Source organism: Notolepis coatsorum (assembly GCF_963971535.1).
Source record: "Notolepis coatsorum genome assembly, chromosome: 19".
Taxonomy (NCBI): domain Eukaryota; kingdom Metazoa; phylum Chordata; class Actinopteri; order Aulopiformes; family Paralepididae; genus Notolepis; species Notolepis coatsorum.
In genome coordinates, this window is record NC_140183.1 from 32,563,854 (window position 1) to 32,589,227 (window position 25,374).

The 25,374-nt window shown below is 42.2% G+C and overlaps 1 protein-coding gene across 1 annotated transcript in view; it reads left to right on the forward strand.

The window, feature by feature from the left end:
- Positions 1-5,498: 5,498 nt before the first annotated feature.
- Positions 5,499-25,374, forward strand: part of selenbp1 (selenium binding protein 1) — a 77,408-nt gene continuing 57,532 nt past the window's right edge. The window contains exons 1-2 of the mRNA XM_084336513.1: positions 5,499-5,588; positions 12,154-12,207. Of these exons, the coding sequence (XP_084192639.1) occupies positions 5,585-5,588; positions 12,154-12,207 (58 nt within the window). The 5' untranslated portion in view covers positions 5,499-5,584. The remainder of the gene's footprint in view (positions 5,589-12,153; positions 12,208-25,374) is intronic.

The window sequence follows — 25,374 nt, forward strand, 5'->3', positions numbered from 1 at the left end:
GTGCTTTGGTACCATGAGGTGCAAGCATAGTCGAAGTACCCTTGAATGAGTGCTCCTGTTAAGAGTCTTCAGGGTATTTGCTTACCAGAGAGGAGATCCGGTACAAGAATCTTGTTCGTTGGTTGACTTTTTTGATTACATTGGTTGCCATTTTGTCACAGGAAAGATTTGCCCCTATGATGGAGCCCTAATTTCATCTTTCCTTGTGACAATATTGTCACCCACTATAACAGAGAAGCCGTTGGCCTTGCTGAGTTAGTTTGGTTCATGTACTAGTTAAAAAAAAAAAATACAAAAATACAAAAATTAAATATGGGTTCTTTAACAAACAAATTCAGTACGGCACTCGCAGCTGTACAGTGTCCCTATCACGGTAATAGGAGCATTATCAACGCATCAATTGTTATTTTTGTTATATATCAATGACCTCCCATAACGTCTCAGACAGGCTGTCGAAAATTTTATTTGCAGATGACACAAGTGTATTCTATTCACATAAAGATCCTGATACCATCATTAGGGTCATCATAAATGAAGAACTTAACAAACGTATCAATTTGGTAAATGCAACAAATTATCACTAAACATTAAAAAAACGAATTTCATTTTTTTTGTCTCAAATCTGTCATTTTTAACTCCTCATCTAAAGTAGTGATCAATGACATCCCCATAGCTAGGGTGTGTTCTACACGATTCCTTGGTGTTCTGCTTGATGAATCCCTATCATGGAAACCTCATATCACAGCCATAACTACAAAAATGGCCAAGAGTATTGGTATTTGTTTTGTTTTGTAATGCGACCCCAATTGCACGACACAGACAGGTAATCAGAGTTAGCCAAAACAAGGGCATTTAAGGGGGAAAAAACACTAAAGTCCAATAACACAAAAAAAGGCGGCACTGTGCCTTTAACGGGCGAACAGGCAGGACAAAAGTAACAGGAATCTTCTGGAACACGGGCAAACAGTACCCAGGAATCTTCTTCCTCACAGGCAAAGGTAAACAGGAATCTTCACGCTGCCCACGGGCAACGCAGCACACAGGGGGTCCGAGGGGAACGGGGTGAGAACACGGGCATCCTCCCGTGGAGTAATAGAGAGCGATGGCTCTGGGTTCTTTAACAAACAAATTCAGGACGGCACTCGCAGCTGTACAGTGTCCCTATCTATCACGGTAATAGGAGCATTATCAACGGCCTTGAACCAGTGATCTTCTGATCATGAGTCCGGAGCTCTACTCATGTAGCCAAACTGTCTTACTTAACATGGAACCAGAAGTCATTAAAAAGGTCATCAGTAACTGATTACTCATTACAACCAGTTCTGCAGAAAGTTCAGCCCAGATTACATTGATTACCTTTTAAAATATTGTCATATGATCAGATAAAACTATCTACTGTAAAATAATATCTTGCATTATTATGTTTTATTACCCTGGATCCAACTATTTTAGTGTTATGCTTATAATAATAAATATAATTAGAATGGTTGCTCATTGGCTCCAATGAGTCCATGGCATGCTATAGTTGGTAATAAATATAAATAAATATCCCCCCCAATGAATGAAGAACATAGACATATTTCACTATTTATGCTGTGTGTCCTGTGCATGTTGTGTGGCATTTTACGTGTATATATATTTTGAACTCTTGCACTGTTTGTATTTCATGTGTTTTGGATAGACTACAGAGGGAAATTAGCTGCTAAATCTGGTGCAAACATATTTTCATGTAACAATGATTAATGTAAATGCCCATTGTGTGTGTGTGTGTGTGTGACGTGTGTGTGTGTGTGTGTGTGTGTGTGTGTGTGTGTGTGTGTGTGTGTGTGTGTGTGTGTGTGTGTGTGTGTGTGTGTGTGTGTGTGTGTGTGTGTGTGTGTGTGTGTTGTGGCTGATCGTTTGTTTTTATTTAGTTTATTTCTGTACCTTGTCAGATTGGATCATCTTGGGATAGTCTTTAATAGTTTAATCGTTTTCGAAAAGGTTCATTGTTTTGTATTTCTGGTCGGGTACTCAGGGGCAGCGTTTTTCTACCTCAGGATCTTAAGCCGTTTTGAGGCTGGGCTCCAACCACTGTGTGGCCTGGTGACAATTGCCACATTGTTATGCAGCTGGAATCTCTGACATCACTGATATGCACGTTTTGAGATGACTCAGTTTGGTGAGGGTGAGGGTTGTGAGGGGAATTGGAAGAGTGCGCCAATATGAGAATTAGAGACATAAGTCTTATTGATATAGAGCCACACGGCCGGGAAACGGTACTGAATACTGGGAAAGGCCAATTGTAAGATAGTACCCCCTTAAAATTTAAAATGTTGTACTCTGTTTTTATAAATTGTTATTTATTTTATTATTATTGTTCTGTTATCTCCCTGTGAAGTTCTGTGTATTGTTATTATGGTTATTGTATTGTGTTGTCTTGTTTTCATGTTAAGTAATAATAAAAAAAAAATTATCAAAACAAAATAGTTTAATAGTTTTGAATCAGTCTTTTTGACTTGTTTGTGATTCCGTGTTTTATCATTAATTCTATTTCATAGTATCCAGTCCTTGAACTACCTTTTAGAGATAGCTCAGATACTTTTTGGGCAGGGGTGGTGCATGTAGTGTATATCTACTTAAGCGTGCCTGATTATATTTCTCCTATTATCTACTTATTAAGCATGCCTGATTATATTTCACATGTATATCTACCTAAGCATGCCTGATTATATTTCACATGTATATCTACTCAAGCGTGCCTGATTATATTTCACATGTATATCCACCTAAGTGTGCCTGATTATATTTCACATCTATATCTACTTAAGTGTGCCTCACTATATTTTGCATGTATATCTACTTCAATGTGCCTGATTATATTTCTCATGTATACTTAATGTCAAGTCAATCAGGGGGAGCTTCTTTGACTCATATCTCGCCTTAGAATCACCAGAAAAGCTTTCGAAATAGTGAAATGCCATGTTGGCCTCAATATTTTCAAAACAAATCGTATGAAAATGTTATGAAATGAACAAGAATGTGATAAAACATGTAATAAAAACAAACCTCAACGCATGCAATTGATGGTATAAATCCGTATGGTCACCCTATACCAAGATGGCGGCGGTCTCGTGACATCAGAGTGTCTTCGAGAATGCCTATATAGTACAGATTAGATGACAACATCCCCTCCAAATTCCTCAGAGACTCAGCAGCCGCCATCACCCCAGTCATCACTCACATAATAAACCTCTCCATAAAACAGGGACACGTCCCCAAGAACTTCAAAATTGCGAGAGTAACACCCCTGCACAAAAAGGGCAGTAAATTAGACCCAGGCAACTACTGCCCTGTTTCTATCCTTACCTCCATCTCGAAAGTCATGGAAAAAATTGTATACGAATAGGTCGAAAAGTACCTCGCGGAAAAAAATCGAATCTACGAATTCCAATCTGGCTTCAGAACATCCCACTCCACTGACACATGCCTTCTTTATTTAAACGACCACATCAAACAAGAGGTGGACGCGGGCAAATACTGCGGCATGGTCATGCTGGACCTACAAAAGGCCTTCGACACTGTCAATCACACCATTCTGTTTGACAAGCTAAAAGCAATTGGTTTTGATAGTCTATCAGTGAGCTGGATGCAATCCTACCTGGAGGGGAGAGAACAGATGGTGGAGGTAAACGGTACCCTATCCCCCCCCCCCCCCCCCCCCCCCTCACAGTGAGCTGTGGTGTTCCACAAGGAAGCATACTAGGACCGCTACTGTTCCTAATTTATGCAAATGACATGTCGTCAGCTTGTGACTGCAACTTGTTCCTGTTTGCGGACGACTCAGCCCTGCTGGTCTCTGACAAGAACAAGTTACAGGTTGAAAAAACCCTCAGCTCGGAACTAGGCAAAATCTGCATATGGCTCGCTAATAACAAACTATCATTACACATGGGCAAAACAGAGTCCATTCTCCTCGGTTCAAATAACAAACTCAGCAAGACCGACAGCTTCTCAGTTACAGTGGGTGACAATATTGTCACAAGGAAAGAAGAAATTACCTACCTGGGCTCCATCCTAGAGGCAAATCTTTCCTGTGACAAAATGGCATCCAATGTAATCAAAAAAGTCAACCAATGAACTCAATTCTTGTACCGGATCTCCTCACTGGTAAACAAGAATACCCTGAAGACTCTGGCAGGAGCACTCATTCAAGGGTACTACGACTATGCTTGCACCTCATGGTACCAAAGCACCTCAAAGGCGCTAAAAACAAAATTACAAACATCTCAAAACAAACTGGTCAGACTACTGCTTGACCTTACTCCTAGAACCCACCTCACCCCTGCCCACTTTGACAAACTAGGATGGCTTAGAGTAGACGACAGAGTACAGCAACTTGCAATGGGCCTGGTCTACAAGATACACTACACGACCAAGGTACCCATGTACATGTCAAAATACTTCCCAAAGGTCAGTGAATACCACGATCACAACACCAGAGGGAGCTCCACAAATCATGTTAAACCCAGATTCGGCTCAAACAAGGGACTAAACACGTTTCGCAATTATGCCACATCAATGTGGAACGCCCTACCCAAAGCTGTAAAGGAATGTGAATCACTACCCACTTTCAAAACCACTCTCAAGGAACACCTACGGGAGACTGCAATTCGAAACTGGCCCCTGTAAATGTCCTAACCCAACCCCCTCCAATGTACAGTAATTTACATAGTATGGTTTCATCAATATTCCAATGTACAGTTTTGCTTGTTTGTACAGTGTCCCCCCCCCCATCCAATGTAAATTACCTAGTATGGTTGTCAATATCCCAATGTACAGTTTTGCTTGTACAGTGTTTCCCCCCCCCCAACCCCTCCCTACCCAACCCCTCCCGACACAACCCCACCCAACCTCCTCCAATGTACAGTTTTTACGTCAAATGTATATACTCCCTTTTCTGGACTCTTTTTGTATCACAAACAGTACTGTATTTGCAAATCTGGTATGTCATAAATGTATAGATGTAGCAGTACTGTCTATCTGTATGTCATATATGTCCTTATGAATTGAAAATGGGGGACCCTGATGTAAACAAGACGAAAGTCTTTCTCTGGTCTGCATTCCCTTAACAATTGTGTGTATTGAGCCGTACCCATTCTGCAATCTGTTAATACAATTTTCATTCAATCAATCACTGCGCAGATTGATTGATTGAATGAACATTTTACACTGTATTGTACCCATTCTGCAATCTGTTAATAAAGTTTTCAATCAATCAATCAATGACCAAAACAACTCTGGAATGGGGCTTTAATGCTGTTTCAAATTTTATTATTTATTTGTTAGATTATAAACAGGTTCCAGGTCTGAATATGTGCAATTACAGTATTATTATCGTTTTTTTTGTATCTTCATAAAAGCCTACATAGTGGGGCGTTTGTAGTCCCCTTCTCAGTGATGTTGTCCAAAGCGCTCCTCCCACATTGGGTACGCGGTAAAAGCATACACGCATACGGCATAAAACCCTCCTGGTCAACTGAACACTGGATCCACCTTTCAATCGCGCTGAAGCCTTGGGAGTTGGGACCAATTCCTCTGCAAAATGGGTCAGAATGCATTTCCGACGCTTAATTTAACTGTCACTTTTTGATGGCTGCATTAGTGAAATAACAAATTGAAATGGTCCTAATCAAAAGTGAAAGTTACTTAGTTGTATTGCAGTTTGTATTGGTTCGGTTCACATTGAATTTGACAAACGAACTCCAACGAAAGCCACGCGATCACGCAGTTGAGACTTTTATTGGACACAATTTTGAATCCCATACATTATGCTGTGATAAGGGGGCTTCAAACTTGCACGAATATTTCTTTCATTTTGGTAGTTGTCCTCATTGCTTTCGTCGGAGGCTGAGTGCCTAGAGGCACTGAGGAGGTGTAGTAACGTTTCTTCTGGGTGGTCAATAATGTGCAGGAAATATTATACCTCACCCCTTGGATGGTTGATATTCCATACTTTGCATCTATTCTATAATCACTCATTATGTTAGGGGCGATTCACCCCCGCGCCATCTAATGTGTCGCGCTCTGTGAGAACTGCGTTATTTTTTTCGTAGCCGCATTTCTGGCAGACGCTCTCTGATTGGCCACTGACTGACGCTCTCTGATTGGCCACTGACATGTTTACCCAATCGCGTGACGATCTGTGTCTTTGCCCATTTCCGCGTCGAAAAGCCTGCAAACTACCTGGTGTTCTATCGCCATGCTCTAAGTCTAAGACAAACTCTAACCTTAACCAACTTCGAAAGAGTGCCTAAGCTTAACCGTCGAAAGAACTTACCGTCACGCTCTAAGACAAACTCTAACCTTAACCAACTTCGAAAGAGTGCCTAAGCTTAACCAGTGTAGAAACAGGCGTCGGCCAATCAGAGAGCGTCTTGCCAGAAATACGGCTACGGAAAAAAAATAACGCGTGAGAACTCACCCAATAATTAATTGCTGTGACTTGCGATCATCTCTTGTATACAATCGAATGTATTACTATATTTATTAAGATATCAGATTTGAGAGCTATTCTGTGAACGCGACGGGATGGCAAACACAGCAGCGCCAATCACTCCCGTTGGTGGGACAGGTGCTTTTACAACAAGCCCCTCTCCATGTCTGTGATTAATGTGTTCGTGTGATTGCTGCTGCTGTACAACAACTGCTAAGAGGATGCAGACCATAAAAAGACTTTCGTCTTGTTTACATAAGGGTCCTCCATTTTCAATTCATCAAGACATTTCTGACATACAAGACATAAAATCAGAAGAAACTGTACATTGGGGGGGGGGGGGGGGGGGGGGGGGGGGGATTTTGACATTTACCGGGGCCAGTTTCTAATTGCAGCCACCCGTAGGTGCTCTTTGAGAGCAGTTTTGAAGTAGGGTAGGGATTCACATTTCTTTACGGCTGTGGGTAGGGCGTTCCACACGATTGTGGCATAATTGCGAAACGTGTTTAGTCCGTTTGAGCCGAATCTGGGTTGAATGTTATTTGTGGAACTCCCTCTGGTGTTGTGGTCATGGACTTCACTGACCTTTGGGAAGTATTTAGACAGGTACACGTTCAGAAAGAACGTGTACAAGATTTTACACAGACATGGTGGGATAGATAGAGAAACTGCGTTGAACGGTGGCTTAACCTACCGGGCCAGAATCATACCATTAATTTGCGGAGACATACAAACATTGATTAGAGATCGATTTTGCCAATGTTCCTGGAGATGCTGCTTTTCATGCAACATGCGTTTTAGCGACAAAAAACGCCTGGATACAGCTGAGAAACGGACCACAACGTGTTCTGCAGCTCAAGATATTTGATGCTGTGCTGAGACACAGTTTAGCTGTGTTTTTGTTTACATAACTAGCCTTCTAGTTTTCTTCAGATAATGTACGCCATCTAATTTTATTGTTTACAGTGATGTTTATGTAGCTCTGCTAGTTCATAGTGATGTTTAAAGTATGTTAGCTTTCAGAACCAATGCTATCAAACTATCATTACACATGGGCAAAACAGAGTCCATTCTCTTCGGTTCAAATAACAAACTCAGCAAGACCGACGGCTTCTCAGCTACAGTGGGTGACAATATTGTCACAAGGAAAGATGAAATTACCTACCTGGGTTCCATCCTAGAGGCTAATCTTTCCTGTGACAAAATGGCATCCAATGTAATAAAAAAGGTCAACCAACAAACTCGATTTTTGTACCGGATCTCCTCTCTGGTAAACAAGAATACCCTGAAGACTCTGGCAGGAGCACTCATTCAAGGGTACTTCGACTATGCTTGCACCTCATGGTACCAAAGCACCTCAAAGGCACTAAAAACCAAATTACAAACCTCTCAAAACAAACTAGTCAGACTACTGCTTGACCTGACTCCTAGAACCCACCTCACCCCTGCCCACTTTGCCAACCTAGGATGGCTTAGAGTAGACGACAGAGTACAGCAACTTGCAATGGGCCTGGTCTACAAGATACACTACACGACCAATGTACCCATGTACATGTCAAAATACTTCCCAAAGGTCAGTGAATACCACGATCACAACACCAGAGGGAGCTCCACAAATCATGTAAAACCCAGATTCGGCTCAAACAAGGGACTAAACACGTTTCGCAATTATGCCACATGAATGTGGAACGCCCTACCCAAAGCTGTAAAGGAATGTGAATCACTACCCACTTTCAAAAACACTCTCAAAGAACACCTACAGGAGACTGCAATTCGAAACTGGCCCCTACAAATGTCCTAACCCAGTTGTACAGTAAAGACCAAGTATGGCCTTGTCAGTATTCCAATGTACAGTGCCCCCAACCCCACCCCACCTACCCAACCTCCTCCAATGTACAGTTTCTATGTCAAATGTATGTCAGTATTCCAATGTACAGTGTACAGTGTCTCCCCCCCCCCCCACCTCCAATGTACAGCCCCACCCAACCCCACCCCACCTACCCAACCTCCTCCAATGTACAGCTTCTATGTCAAATGTATATACACTCTTTCTGAATTTTTTTAGTATCACAAACAGTACTGTATTTGCAAATCTGGTATAATAAATGTATAGATGTAGCAGTACTGTCTATCTGTATGTTGTGTGTGTCATATGATGAATTGAAAATGGGGGACCCTGATGTAAACAAGACAAAAGTATTTCTCTGGTCTGCATCCCCTTAACAATTGTATGTTTTGAGCTGTACTGTAGTGTACCCATTCTGCAATCTGTTAATAAACTTTTCAATCAATCAATCAATCAATGCTTGTGTTACCCTCACCTCTTCCTCCCCCCACACACACTAGGTCCTAGTGACTAGGACAATGGAGCTAGCATGCACCCCTGGGGGAGGGGGGGGGGCTAACTAGATGGCATAGAGCAGTAGTGCCCAACCACTAACCAGTCGATCGGTAGATTTCAAGTAGACCGCGAGATTATTTTGGAAAATCATTTAATTTGATTTGATTTGGAGGGGTGGACAAAACACGTTTGAGCAGTCCTGTGGATGGGCAGGCAGTCAGGCAGCCTGAGCCAATCGATACCGTCTACATTCCGTACACATACCGTCGGTGTGCTTGGTAGGACTCCAGAAAGCACCAGCGTCAGCGCCGCAAGCAAGACCACCACCAGCAGAACCAGAGCAGCCAAAAGACCAAAAACATATAATTTCCATGAATCGTGGGAGGAGGCTTACTTTTTTGTTTATTTCAACGCAAAATCAGTTTGTCTGATTTGCAAACAAACCATGTCCTACGAAGAACAGAACTCCAGCAGATGAAGTCTTCACTAGTGGGACAACAGTCCACTTTTACGAAGCCCAAAACCAAGGCAAAAGCTGCAACAATTGCATCTTATCGTGTCAGTCACGTTCACGCTAAAAAGAAAAAATCCTTCAAAGACGGCGACTGTGTAAAAGAGGCATTGACTGTGGCTGCCGATTCACTCTTCGGTGATTCCAAGTATCACACAGAGATTATGGATGCTGTCAAAGACCTTCAGCTGTCACGTAATACTGTGACCCGGGTTGTTGTCATAATGTCGTTGTCATAGAATCTTCAGTGGCGTTGAGCTCTATAATAGCAGTTAATTGAATCCATCACAAAGTGCAAAGGAAATCACCAGAATGCAATAAATCCGCTTTCACCCCCCCCCCCCCCCCCCCCCCCCCGCCAGGCCAGAAAAAATCATTGCCCCACCAACATTTTACATACAGTATAAAAACGCCACTGGCAACAAAGGTAGTGTTTTGTAATTGGAGAGCATTGGTTTTCTATTGGAATTTTCACAGTAGAGGTTGGGTATACGAGCTAGGTGTGGACCGTAGTTAATACTCCTGGGTGGTCAGGTAGAGTGCATGCCTGTTGGAAGACATTCCACTGTCAAAAATCTCTGCCCAAACCAGTTCGTACAGTAGGATTTACGAACTAGCAGGCTTGTGACATATGTCAACCAAAATCGACCTGGACGTAAAAGTTACCTCGGGTCGTATGCTAAATTCCCTAACGGCAATACAGACACAGCAGATGAAGGTATAACATCTGCTGTAGGCTATAACAGTATCATCTTTTGCACCCACAAAAATGCATGAATCGCAGGGTGGAAAATGTTCCTTTTGGCCTAGGCTTTCAGACAGCCAAGCTGACCTCACGTCCCACTGTTGTGGAAATGATTATTATTATTATAATAATAATAATAATTATTATTTTACCAAGTCCGGTGAGCTTAAGAGAAATTGAGTCAAGGGATAGAAAAGAATTTTTTTTATTCTGTGCGCACAGATGGATCAATTCAAAGCAGAGTGGTACAATACATGTACAGACAATCTGAGAAGTGAGACCTGAGTCTAGTTTACTTTCAGCTTTGTACAGTAAGAGAAGCAAGGTTTGAACACAGGAGAAAGGTGTCTATGACGTGGGATGAATACTGATACTGATACTGAAGTCTGCATGAATGTCAGAGCATTCCGTAGTAAGCGTATTTCTCGTAAATGGAGTAAAGGAATAGTACAGTGTTTATTGACAAGAGGGTGAACATATGATTTATTTTTAATTATTATTTTTCTATAATTTTCTCCCATTTCCAATTTAGTCGTTATGCCAATTCCCTTCCTGGTTGCGCACATTGCCCTACTGTCAGTCTGGGGAGGGTATATAGACTGAACATAATACGACATAATATGTCACACAACGTTCAGTACTACACCTACTTGTCACACAACGTTCAGTACTATACCTAAATGTCACACAACACATATTTACTGTAACATATATTATAACCGCAAACAGACCCTCATCTGCACTTATTTACACTGTTTATTTTTATTTTCAGATTTAATTACATTGTTTACACTGTTTATTTTTCTCATATGTTCATATTCAGATTTAATTACCTGTACATCGTTTGCACATAACGCAATCACTTTCCTTAAAAAACTATTCCCCCTGAGGACAGTTTGTTCATTCAACTTAATTATATCACATTTACATCAATTACAGAACATTTACATTTTGTCATTTAGTTGACTCTTTTATCCAAAGTGACTTACAAGTTCTGTACAACAGGTCAGCAGGAAGGGTACAACTATCTCAGCTGAGTAACACAGTGTTGAAACTTGGGTACTGCAGTCTTGAGTGCATAGTAGTACAGACATATTAGCATAGTAGGTAGTAATGTAAAGGAATGTTTATTTAGTGGCAAAGTGCGTGATAGTAAAAGACGGTACAAAGGTTTGTTTTTTCTTTTTCTCATTGATATATCCTGCCCCCTCAGAGGAAACCTTGCCTCATTGTAACAGAACTGCTATTGTCAAACAGACAATCTGACCCAGTTACCTCTTACTGTATCTCAAAGTCACAGGCATTTTGTAATAGAGTCCTGTGGAGGAAATTAGCCGGAGCGAGGATATTCTCAGTCAAATAGACTTAGTTATCACAGATTTATTTAACTCGATCAGAGTATCGAAATACAAGTAAGTCAAGAGTTATGGTGGATGACTCCACGAAAATACAGGGCCTCGTATCCTCAATAGAGCTCCCTGATATACACATGATAGAAGGGCTGGGGTCCGGTGCTGTAGGTACATACACCGTGAGGGGGGGGGGGGGGGGGGGGGGGGGGTTGGGGTCGAGGTGGAGAGGCAATGGGGACATGTATTGAGGGGGGAAGCCAGACGGCCTTCCACTACAGTCCTTAGGAAGGAAAACGTGACCTTGATACTGTAGGTGATAAATACATGACCTTCTGAAAAGGTGATAAAGAGGTGGAGAACATGTATGTATACACGAGGAGCCGTTGCACATAACAGATGGGGCTGGGAGATAATTGAGTATTATTGTATACTGTATCGGGATTTTTGTGATGTTGCTGTGCACAATTTTGTCATCTAAATTAACGAACCACATATTAACTCAAATTTCCCTCAAAATGAGATGTTACATTTGAGTAGTTTTGGTTGACCGCACACTTTATATGATCATGTAGTATTGTGCGATAAACGGCTATTTGATCATTTATCTTGTCATTTTACACACGTGAACAGATGTGATATATATCGTGCTGTATATCACATAATGCTTAGCTACATATATGCTGTTACTGATGTAATACATTTTTTTTAAATTTAATTTCCCCCTTACAGCAAGCTGCACAGGATGTGGGCCGGGCTACAAGAGCCCACTGGACGCCATGAGGGGTAAGTGACTGAAGGGCAAAGACCACCAGCTAGCTAGCTGCTCCCTCCACTGTTAATGTTGAGATGTTTATCATGAAACATTATACAGGTGGAGGGAGATCCTTTTTCCACATTCCCTGGATTTTTTGTTGTTGTTGTTGTTGTTGTGGCATAGGCTGCTACACGGTAGGAGTGTAACGGTACACAGAAGCCACGGTTCAGTACGTACCTCAGTTTTGGGCTCACGGTTCGGTGTGAGTTCAGTACAACAGGAAAAAAGCAACAAAAATCCCAAATGCACAAGGCTAGGTTTCTTGTATTTTCTTTTGAACAGAACATAGTGCAAGTTATACTTAGTTCCACCTAGTGTCGTATAGTCCCCCCTGAGAGAGTTGGTACAGCCTGGCCCTGTAGTGTATCAAGCCGTAAACACAACAGTGAACATACACAATGGTTTTTTGGCCCTGTCTGCTCGGTATCTACAGGGTTGTAAGCAGCAGGGATAAGTAGTTGTTGTTGTCCCGTTTCTTCTGCCTGGCTCTGGTGATTAGCACATCAGGGTGGTGCTAATGATATCTAAAATTAGCTATCAAGATCCAAAAATAGCTAGGTAACATTATCAATGCCGATAGTTACATTGAATTTGTACCATGAACCAATTACAATAAATATATATAATAATAATATATAAATAAATATAAATAATATCAGAAGAAGTGAGAAAATATAAACATTTGTATGACTACTGTATTGTATTGATTACAAAGATGGCTGAGTCCCGGACCCACACAGAACTGAGATATGTCGGACCAGAACCTAGTCGGCCCCGGGAGACGGACTCAAACTGCACAGTTTTTTTTATTGCAAATAGTCAAAACAAAACCTTGTGTCTTACTTAATTGCAGTAGTCTTCTCCCCTGGTGCTGCCTGACCGTGACCGTGATATTCCGTCCAATCCTTGCCAAGAAAGTTCAAGTTTCTTTATTAGTTGTCATACAGAAGTACAGAATACTTTTATACAAAATGTTTCTTTCTGTTTCGCTCCAGAGACTGTGCTAGGCAAAAATAGATAATAAAATAAGTATAGCAAGTATAAAATAGAAGTCAAGTACGTAGACAAAAATCTTCAGTATATACATATATACATACAATGCTCTATGTAGAGTAGAAGTAACTGAGTTACCATACAATATACTATACAGTGCAAAGCAGAAGTGGGATGAGGTACAATTTAGGTACAATATAATTTACAGTAAGGTGTAATGAGGTATGGGTTGTAGTGCAAATTCTTTACCGATAAATATAAAGTGTGCTTAGGTGTACTAAAGTGGTTAACGTGGGTGCTGCAGTGAGTTGTATGTTTAAAGTGAGTGTGTGCGTGTGGATGTGTGCTGTGAGTGCATTTGATGGTTGTTACATAGTGTTATTGTTTGTTGAGCATCCTGATGGCCTGGGGATAGAAGCTTCTTCTGAGTCTTTCTGTGCTTGCCATGAGACTCCTGTATCGCTTGCCTGACCGCAGCAGTTCAAAGAGGCAGTTGTTTGGGTGGCTCGAGTCTTTGATAATTCTCTTAGCCTTGCCCATGCACCGCTTGTTGTAAATGCCCTGGAGAGTGGGAAGCCTCCCTCCAATTGTGCGTTCGGCTGAGCGGGCCACTCTCTGTAGTCTGCTACGGTCTTGTGCGGTGCTATTCCCAAACCAGGAGGTGATATTGCCAGTCAGTATGCTCTCTATTGTGCATGAGTAGAAGTTATTTTTTTTATATTTTATTTTTTTATTTTTTTAAACAAACACATAAACATAAACATAACAACATAAAATTAGATATACAAACATTAATTAACAGTGCACATCCAATGAAATGACCATTTAAATAAATGTAATATACAAGGTATACACCTAATACTTGCTATCTAATACCCTATACACATATGCTCTCGCTCGCTCCCCCCCCCGGGCCCCCCCCTTGGATAATCCATCCATTATCATTCGCTCCTAACCAGGCACTACCATTCAAATGCTCGTTTTTATTCTCTCCACCACTTCTAACCACCTTGTAATTTTGGATTCACTGAGACCCAAAATTCTTGCTGTAGATATTTCTAGATAAATCACTTCGAGATATGTAAGAATCCAGACCTTCCGGCAAATTTTTTTCGGTTGAAACCATCGTGATGCTATCAGCTTTTTAGCCGTTGTGATACCAGATAAAACCAATCTCTTTAGCTGTATAGGGACTGCAAACTCGAAAACATCATTCAACAGTAATACAGAGGGGTGTACAGGTATATTCAGAGTTAAGAGATTTGATAATTGCTGGGTCACTTCTTTCCAGAATATCTTAACTGGTGGGCAATCCCAGTACATGTGCATAAATGTACCCTCATCCCCATTTGTACATAAGGAGCATCTGGAGTCTTGTTTAAGACCCATTCTGTTCAGTCTTATAGGAGTCAGGTATGTCCTATGAATATAGTTAAGATTGATTTGTTGATGGTCCGGGTTACGTGACGCAAGTCGAACATTTGCCCAGGCTTCTTGCCAATCAAAATTTATTTCCAGGTCTGGTATATCCCTCCTCCAGACTGAGTCTAGGTGGAGGATTTCATACGAGGACGTTAGTAATTGATGATAAAAATCTGATACTGGTATTTCTTCTGGAAGGAGTATATTTTTTGCAGGGGCGTTAAGTGGAAGGAAAGCCGACTTTGGCCAATTTATCTTAAATCCTGATAGATTGCCAAAGTCATCAATCAACTTGAGAAGATGAGGCATTGCGGTGTTAGGGTTTTGCATGAACAGTATTACGTCGTCCGCATATAAACAAATTTTGTGTTGTGTGCCCTTGATTACGATTGGTTCTATGAATTGGGATTGTCTTATATATTGTGCTAAAGGCTCTAATGATAAATCGAATAGTCCGGGACTAAGAGGGCAACCCTGTCTAGAAGAGCGTGATACCGGAAAGATTTCGGAGGTGATTATACCTGTTGTAATCATGGCCGATGGGTCTTTGTATAATACTTTAATCATATCAATGAATCCTTTTCCTAACCCCATCCTTTCTAATACTGCCCATAGATACGACCATTCCAACCTATCAAAAGCTTTCATCGCATCCAGGGACAGCATCGCCTTAGGTGTGGTGTTGTCCTTGCTGGCATCTAGTATGTGTAGTAATCGTCTTATGTTATCCGTGTGATGCCACAGATTACTTGTAAAAGTAATCCGATTACTGATTACTGATTACTCCTTTAAAAAGTAATCCAAGTTACTTTACTGATTACTTGATTATCAGAGTAACTTAGTTACTTTGAAAGTAACTAGGTTACGAAGTCGTCGTCGTTCCCCCAACAGTTTTTTTTAAACGCTTTATTGAAAGTGCATAAATTGTTTTTAACTTGTTTCTCTGCACATAACGTAAATTGTTAAACTAGTGCTTCAGCTTCTGTACCATCAAGTATGGTAAAGCAACAGTCTATGATGCTCACAGCATTAGAGCAGCCAGCCAGTGGTTGTACAAAACCAGTGTATCTATTCACATCTAACAAATGCAGGCTGAACTATTCAATTATATCAACTGTAACTATTAAATTGTTTTTATAAATGTCTCTCTATAAACATACAATCAGTCTCTCTTTAACATGTAAATTAACTGTAAATCTGGCAAATAAGAGCTTTTGCTCTGCCACCATCAAATATACATTAATCAATAGGGAAAGAAACAATCTCTCTCTTTTGCTGTTTGGCTGGCCTCCGAGTCCTCCTGTACCTGAATGCAGGCCCGGACTGGCCATCGGGAGCACCGGGAGTTTTCCCGGTGGCCTGGCCTGCACAGATTAAAAAAAAAAAATTATATAAAAAAAAAAAATATTATATATTTTTTTTATTATACTATTTTTTTTTTTTTTTTTTTTTTGCCAGGCCATTGTTTCTAGTTGTGGCGGCGGCGCGGCGCGATAGTTTTTAGATAACCAGGTGGGTGGGGAACAACCAGGATTTCACTGTCTGCGACAGAGTAGGAGAACTATCTGACTCTCTCTCCCTCACGCGGACACACACACACACAATGGAGCCGTGCTGCCGCTTGTGATTGGTGGAGGCGGGACCAGGCGATACAACTGATTGACAGCGGAGGCGGCGGATGGAATGGCAGATGGCACACTCCCAAAAGGAGTTGTTAAATCTGACATTACAAAAAACAATATGTGGTGGTTATGATTGGGGCTGAAGTTGAATAAACAATTTATGAAAGAGAAAGTCAAAATAATTCCAAGATAATTCAAAGATTACACACCTTTGCCACATTGGCTACAAATATAATCACTGCAAAGTTATCAAAAAAATAAGAATCTGATCAGACACAAGGGTTAAGTTGTTGTTCCCTTTCTAATTTCCTCCAAAACATCTAGTCTAGTTAATGTGATCAATATTATTTGACAATTGATGCTTTTTGTTGGAAATTTCAGTCAGTGAGCTCATACTTTGAGCTCATTTTATAGTTAAAATGATTGAGACAACGCAATCTTCTGTCTTTGTTGTGCATGCATGCGTGTGCTCACCACACGTGATACATGTGTCACTATTCTGGCAGTGGTTACTGTTATTATAGTATTGTAATGAAAGGTCTGTTATTTAATGTTTGTGTAAAGGGATATTTTAACTGTTGATGGGTAGTGCATCAGTAAAGTGAATAAGGTATTGTGCTCTTGCCTTGTTTGAATAGGTGGAGAGAGTGGTTAACTGTATTATAATAGTAAATAAAAAAATATGTTGTGCTCTTGCTTTTTTATTTTTGAAGGTGGAGAGAGTACCATTGCTAGTGCCACAACAGTTTTATTTGAGGTTCATAACAGTACATTGTACTAAGCAATTGTTGGCTCATTAGTTTGTGATTCACATGCACTAAAATTCACCAGAATGCAGGAAATTAAGTCTTTGTAACAAAAAATTTCCGGGTGGGGGACCCCCCCCCCCCCGCTTAAAAAGTGGCCTGATTGGGGCTATATTTCGAGCTATATCTCCCGGTATGAATTATTTCCCCAGTCCGGCCCTGCCTGAATGAATGAATGAATGAATGAACTTTATTTAACAGATTGCAGAATGGGGACAATACAGTACGGCTCAATACATACAATTGTTAAGGGGATGCAGACCTGAGAAAGACGTTTGTCTTGTTTCCATCAGGGTCCCCCTAAACTTCGTTTAGACAAGCGTTTTGTGGTGGAATTCTCAGACGAACATAACAACGGAGCCCTGCTGTCACACGATTGGCGCATATGTCACATGACGTGCTGTGAAGACCCGCCCTACTCTGCCTCTGATTCGCAGACTGTGGATGGGGAATGTGATTGGGCCAAAGCAGAGTCACTCACAGACAGAGAGTCCAGTCACGCCGCGGGACACATTCTTGTGTAACCCTTTCACTGCCACACCACGTCACTCCATAATAATAATAAGAAGAAAAACAGCTCAAAATGTATTTTTGACTGTCGAAAACGAAATAAAATACTGCATTCCGCCTGCATTATGAATTTATGATGAGATAGTAACGAAATAGTAACGCACAGCCACTTGGACAAGTAACTGCAATCAGATTACTGGCTTTTAAAGATTAACGCGTTAGATTACTATTTTCGGGGAAAAGTAATCAGATTACAATAACGCGTTACTTAGTAACGCGTTACCGGCATCACTGTCCGTGATCAAGCGGCCTCTTATGAAGCCAGTCTGATCCGGATGAACCAAAGACGTCATATGCTTTTGAAGTCTGATGGCTAATACCTTAGAGTACAGTTTTATATCGGTTCCGAGGAGGCTTAAGGGTCTATAACTACCGCACTCGGTGGGGTCTTTGTCTTTTTTAAGGAGGACTGTTATGATTGCAATATTGTCGTTCTTATGGAAGTTCCCCTCCTTGATTGAGTATAAAATCATATTAAGTAATAGGGGTCCAATTACATCCCAACATGAGAGGTACATTTCTGGTGGGATACCGTCTCTTCCTGGAGCCCTACCACTTTTCATTTCAGATATGGCCTCCCTGAGTTCATCTAGTGTGATGGGTGTTTCTAACTGTTTAGCGTCATCCTCTGATAGTTTAGGGAGTTTAATTTGATTAAGATATATGTCCATTTTGTTTTGATCGAAGGTCGTTTCTGATTTATACAAGTTGGAGTAGAACTCTTTGAATGTCTTGATTTTTTTAGGGTCTGTAACAAGTCCTTGTTGTGCTTTAATTGTAGTTATGTCTGCAAATTTTGCGTTGACTCTTAATCGCATAGCTAGTAGGTGACTTCGTTTAGAACCTTGAGAATAATTCTGTTGTCTTGTGCTACGTATTTGTACTTCAGATTGTTGTTTATAAATAGCATTAATCTCTTTTTTTACCACATTAATTTGATTTTCCAGTCGAACCGAGTAGTTGTATTGTAAGGAAGAAAATAACATAGAGTAAAGCATTTCCAGCCCTGCCAGTTTTGAGCAACGATTTTTGCGTATTTTGGAGGAAAAGCATCCGGTAAAATCCTTGATCAATCCCTTTACCGACATCCATAATATTCTGGGGTCCGGCACCGATTTCGCATTCTCTAGTAGGAATACTGAAAGAGCTTTTTTGAGTTGTGTAATGAATTCCTTGTTATTCAGCAGTATCGTGTTAAATCGCCATCTTGGGGCTCGGGATGACAGTATACCAAATGATCCTTTTAGGAGTAAATAACAGTGATCTGATAATGCATTGGGTACCATTTCCACATCATAGTTATCAAATAGTCTCGGGGTTGCAAAAACATAATCTATTCTGGAAAGTGTGTTATGTCTTGCAGATCGACAAGAGTACTTCCGGGTCGTGGGGTTGAGTGATCGCCATAGATCATTTACACCTGTATTCTTCGACCAATCCTTTAACGCATTAGATGCATTTTTTTGTTTGTTGGAAAAGGTGGGATAAGATTTATCCAACCCAGGATCCCAAATGGCATTAAAATCCGCACCGATTATAAATGAGTATTCTGGAAGGTCTAACATTGTTCTGGTAAGTGTAGTGTAGAAATTAGCTTGGTATAGATTTGGGGCATATACCGCTACCAACGCTATTTTCCTATTCCTGTGTACAATCTTAGCTATGGTTATCCGACCATCTGCATCAGACCATACTCCCTTCAATTCAATATTCAACTTCCGTTTCACGACTATTCACGACGTTCCAAAGGAAGAGTGACTAATGTTATGGTATATGTTGTCCGCTAACGTAGCTTTGTCTTCCACTAAAATGTGCGTTTCGCTTAAAAGAGCCACATCAACCTGTTTGTTTTTCATCAATGTGAGCACGCTTTTGCGTTTATGTTGATTATTTATTCTCCCAGTATTCCAGATCATTATATTCAAACTAGCCATAATCTATACATATTGTTTTGTATTTGTTGGTAATACTTCTGGAGTGCGAATTCACAATGGATTTACATCCTACTATTGAGGTCCCATTGAGAGCCGAGCATAAAAACATACATATATACAAATAAACCCCTGATCCCCCCTCCCTTACAGAGCCGTACAAGGTACCTATTTGATACCTCCTTCGCGTACAACTTCTTCCTATCCTGCACCTCCGGTCAGCCCAGAATGAGCAATTTATCCTAAACGTTCCTATGTATACCATAGAATCTATACTTTTAATTCTAATTTAATAGAATGTCACCTGTGGCCAAGCCACTCTCCCGTTAATGTAATTAAACAAAATGAAAAATATACCTCAATTAGTATACTCATTTAAACCTCTTTTTTTTTTTTTTTTTTTTTTTTAAACCTTCTACTAACATGTATTGGTTAGAACATTTCAGAATAAAGAAATAAAGAATAAGAAATAATGATGTTTAGAATTAGATATCGAAACCCATAAAGTCAGGGAATAACTACTTAAAATGTCCTTTTTTTTTTTTAAATAACTTTGCATGTTTACACATCTAAATGACAAGGAGATTTTTAAATACTTGTATGCAGATCGTCCCCCGTCAAGAGTGATCTGTTATGGTGGTCGTTGTTCTTCACATCTATTTCACATCTATTTCATGACCAAGTCTCATATCGTTGTTATTTTCCGGGGCCATCATTGAAAAAGGCATTGTATTCCAGAATGCTGTCAGCCGCTCATGACTTACAGATTGTTGTTGTAATGTTCCAGTACATTCCTCGTGTCATAGAACAATAACAATCCAGTGTATTCCAGTATATTCCATTATGACTCATAGCCTTCAAGTAAAAAAAAGAAAATAGAAAATTCTAGAATGTTCCAAAATAGTCGGTATCAAATCATGACCTGCATATTACCATGAATCTATATATATATGGTGTTTAGCGTTTTATATTAAATTACTTATCCCTCAATGTTGTCAAAAGCTTGTATGATGCCGTTTTTGATGTCCATGCGATTGTAAAGTTATCCAGAAAAGGTTGAATCTTGTCACCCACTTTTTATATTCTTCATGTAATCTTCTGCCGCCTCAAGCGAATGTAGCACGAATCTCTTTCCATCTCCCTCCACAATGGAAAGAATAGCTGGGTACCGTAGGACGGGGTGTCTACCTTTCTCATATAGCTGATGTACTACATCCTTGTAGCGGGCCCGTAGAGTTATGGCTTCTTTGCACATGTCCTCATAGAACCACACTTTTTTCCCTTTGTATATCAGTTTTCCCCATTTCTTGCGTGATTCCCTGATGATCGTGTCTCTTGTTCCAGTTTCCCGTAAGCTAGCAATGATCACTCTTTCCTTGTTGTTGTTGTAGTTTATGGTGCCTATTCTGTAGCGTTTGTCCACTATCGGTTCTGTAGGTAGGATTTCAGGACTTAGAATTTCGACTAGCACTGCAGCAAACGTGGCATCTGTGCATTTGACTGATTCATCCAAACCCACTATACGGAGGTTAAATCTGCGGGCGTGATGTTCGATTTCGAGCAATCTGACCGTGTTTTCCTCTTTGTTGTCCTGGATCATCTGCCAAAGCTGTTTGTCCCCCACTTGCATCTCCTTCGATACTTCGGCGATATTCTCAAATAGTTCCTTATTCTTCTCCTCTTGTTTCAGTGAGTATTCGATCCCAGTATTTGCAACCGCCGTTATGCGATCGGATTGTACTACAGCCTGTGCATTGATGTCATCAAGTTTAGCCTCTATAGCTAACTTAAATGCGATAGCATTAGCTTCGGCTCTCTCAACAGCTCTAGCTATATTACCAGCCTTGGCATCAACTTTATCAACCTTGTCGGTTAAGATCTTTATCAGAGCTGTCAGCGTTTTGAAATTGGGTGAAGTACTCTCCATGTCTGTCTCGGATGAGGTCGTAGGAATGTTGGAATCCATGAGATTGTCGAGCTTTTTATTCTCAATAGCGTCTGCTTTGTCCTTCACAGTAGAGCGCGTCACCGCAACGTCTACCGTTGGAGTGTCTGCTTCACGGCTCTTTGTATTATCTTTCTTTGCTGGCATGTTGATTTTTCCTGTTGATATAGTTAGTTGAAGGTCTTAGTTCTATTTCATTATGGCTTACGCTCAGCATCATCTGCACTGTACTTCACTTCGTGCACGTGCACTGAATAAAAAATTCCACCATGTACCTTTACATCCCAACATTCGTCTGGCCACACCCCCATCCGCTTAACTTCATAAGCAGGTGTGTGGTCACCTACTCGCCTCCTTCTTCACTTTCACCACAAGGAAGTGCCTTCGGTAGATCCCCACTTGACGAGGTTGTTAGTAGAAGAAAGTTGGAAAACAAAAGAACGGGAAGATACGTTGACATCATATCTTTATTTTCTCTCTCACTATTTCGAGAAAATACGGCGATATTGTCTTCGTTACTGGAGTGTCTGGAAGATGATGATCATTCTGACCTTCAACGGCTTTTTCGTATTAGGAGCTCACGCCGCTGACATGCTCCCAACTACAGTCCTCCTTGCTGCGGCTGGATGGGTTGGCCCTCCGGCCATACAGCTGGACTGTGGGAAGCACCGACTGTTGTGAGAAAGCAGTCGCTTCCAGGGTGGGGTATGTACTGTTTTGCTTGCGAGCTCTGGTTGTTGTTGATGCTGTGGGGGTTAGCTGACAATTTTACGAAACGCCGACTCCAGACTGGGGTCCTCTGCTCGGCTTCTTAAACGGCGGTCGGAGGATCTTGGTCTGACGCCCATGATGGTCAATCTAGTGGGCCGTGACCAGGACCTGGTGAACCCAGGATTCTCTGGATGAGCGGATGCTTCTCTGTCCCGTGCAGGCCCCATCTTTCACATAAAAGTGAAAGTACACCCTAACGAGGAAATGTGGGCATAGGATCTTCTTTAACGGGAGTTCCATGCTCAAAGTCGGCTGCAGCCCGAAATGGGAATTGTGATCCAGCTGTATGTCTGGATCACCGTTGAAAACTGTGTTTGACATTCTTTTTCTCTTCCCTCTTAGGATGGGGAGGGACTTGGACAGCGGCCTGTTTGAAGTGTGGCTTGTTATGTCGTTGTGTACAGTTCAGGTGATAGCTGCTTAGCTGGCGTGCTAGTTGTGGCCTACTGTGTTAGCCAGTCAGCTGTTAGCTGCAGCGCTAGCTTGCTGTGTTTACCAGGCTAGTAAACGTTAGCTTGTTGCTATCAGTCGGACGGCTGTTAGCTTAATGCTACACTGTTGAAACGATACTGTGACTATAACATGCCTTAAAACACTCTGACTACGACGTCATCTTTGACAGAGGATGTTAGTTGACCCTACACCCGGTTGCCAGTGCCAGCGAGGACTTCGTCAACATGGAGAACGGCGGCTGAGTGGCGTTGCGGACATACCCTCGTCACCGGCGCAGGAGGTGCTGGGTTCAACTCTGTGTCTCGTTAACCAGTGTTGCGGTTCTTTCGGCCTGCGTTCTGGGTGAAGGTAGGAGTCCCGACCGGACTTTAAACACTTCTTCTTTTCTTCCCTTCTAAATGTTTTGTAATAACGATGTTCCAAAACATGTGTTGCTGCAATACATTGAGGATACGACGCGTGTTGTGTGTGAATTGTCTTGTCACTGGTATAGCTTCTCTCTGTAGTGAATCGGCGTTGTTTTTTCCGCGTGTAAAAATGAACTGGTTTGGTTGTGATGAGAACATGTGTGTTCATGTAACGTTGTACTTGTACCGTGGGTGAACTCACAACTAAGAGGGTTAATTAAACCTGTAAAGCTATGCTTAGTGACATGTGATTGAGGAATGAATCTTTTTCTCAGCCTGTGATGACAATGAACAGTATGTTCACACATTAACAGAGGTGCCTGTTCGCCTTGATCGTATCAAGGGTAAGATAAGAGGGGTTTCCCTGGGGCTTCCCCCCCTCCTCTCAGACATGTTTGGTTACAATATATTGTGTCACTGTGTTTGTGGGGATACGATGTGACCCTCAGCTTAATTGCTGGGGTTGTGCTTTCCGCTTGAGAAACTATTTTTTCCTAAAGAAAAGATTGTTTGGTCACTTATCATGTGTGCTTAGCAAGGCCTGTGGCCAATACATAATCGAGGATTCTGTCTTCTCTCATTATGAAAAACGGCGTTCCTCTGTAGTAGGAGTGTACTGTGCCATTTTTTTTTGTGATGGAAGGGTTGTGTGTGTCTTTGTGATCTACAACTGGGTTAGGTTTGGCCCACAGAAGCACATGTGTAAGTCTGGACCGGGGCTCTTAAAGGGGCCCTCTCTCTCGATGAATTCTCGTTCATATCTGGGGGACGTTAACGGAATAGATCAGAACATAGGTAGAGGGGTCTCACGCCCTTGGGTTGGGCCACTGAGCGCGGTACAAATGGGACCGTCTGGGTGGCGCCCTCTTTTCATGTTTTAGATCGACACGCATACCTACCCCCTCTTCTGGAGTGGGCATGTCGGCGTGGTTAGGGCACAGGACTGGTCTGGTCGCGCTGGTCCAGGTCAGTTAACCCGTTGTCCGCCGGGGATGCAGATCTGCTGTTCTGGTACCCTGAGGGACTTGTGCTTTTTTCGGGGGGGAAAATGTCGGGTCGGCCCGGGTGTCACAGGGTTAGGCGTTATGGAGACCCTTTGTTGGGTACATGTTGTACTCTGCACTATCGTAATGGCTTACGGCCATACCAACCTGTACACACCCGATCTCGGAAGCTAAGCAGGTTCGGTCCTGGTTAGTACTTGGTTGGGAGACCGCCTGGGAATACCAAGTGCAGTGAGCTTAGGGCTGGTTCTCCATTCTTTTCGCTCCTCTCTCACGCGTGGTGAAGAGGGGGCTGTTGGGGTGGTCTTTTGGACCTCCTCTGGTAACCCTGTGTGCTTCCCGAGCCGCCGGGCCCGGTCCGAAGTAATGTTTCGTCGACCCGTAGACCTGGAATAACCCTTTTTTGGAAACTGAAACACTTGTACTGCGGTATAGCCAGTGTATACCCGCAGGTGTGTTTTGGAGTTTTTTCTTGAGGGGTTATAGGAACAACCACCGTCTGTGTACCGAGAGGGTGGTTGATTCCCTGGTGTGTTGGAGCAGAGTCAACTCCCGGGTTACCCGGTTGAGTGTGCCCTTGCACGTTCATGACGTCTGCCAATCGTGTCAGCCTTCTCTGCCTCGACCCCTCTGGGTGTTTTTTTTTTAATGGAGGCTTTGTCATGGTGCTCAACAACGCCAGCATACGCCCCTTCCGCCGGGGGGGCTGTTTTCAGTTGACTCCTTTGGCGCCTCTCTCGTCCGCAGTGCTCCAGACTCAGGTCTACAGCCTGCTGCCTGGTTTCCCCGGTGCGCTGCCTGCTTCCGTTGGTTGAACTTTTTGAGTGCTTACGGCCATGCTTGACTGCCTGTTCTGCAGGGTCAGTGTGCCAGGCGGTGTACTATTGGGGGGTAAGGGCCCGCTCTTGGAGGGGCTCTATCCGAATACGCTGGCGATGTGGGGGGCGGTGTCACTAAGTGACCGCCTGGTGGGGTCTTGATGCCTGGCGTCATTGACCTCTCCGGGCCCCCTTTTTCCAGGGGATCCAGTCCCTTCAGTGGGTCTGGATCTTCCTTCGCGCTCCGCTGCTACGGCCTTGCGGTTGCTCTTGACCCTGTGATTCTGGGGGCAGTAACGAGGGTTGTTCCTTCCGTTCGTTCCCTGGTGGCATGCGGGTTGTGCGTAGTCGTGGGGTCAAGCCACGGTCTGCTCACCCTGTGCGTTGAGTTGCT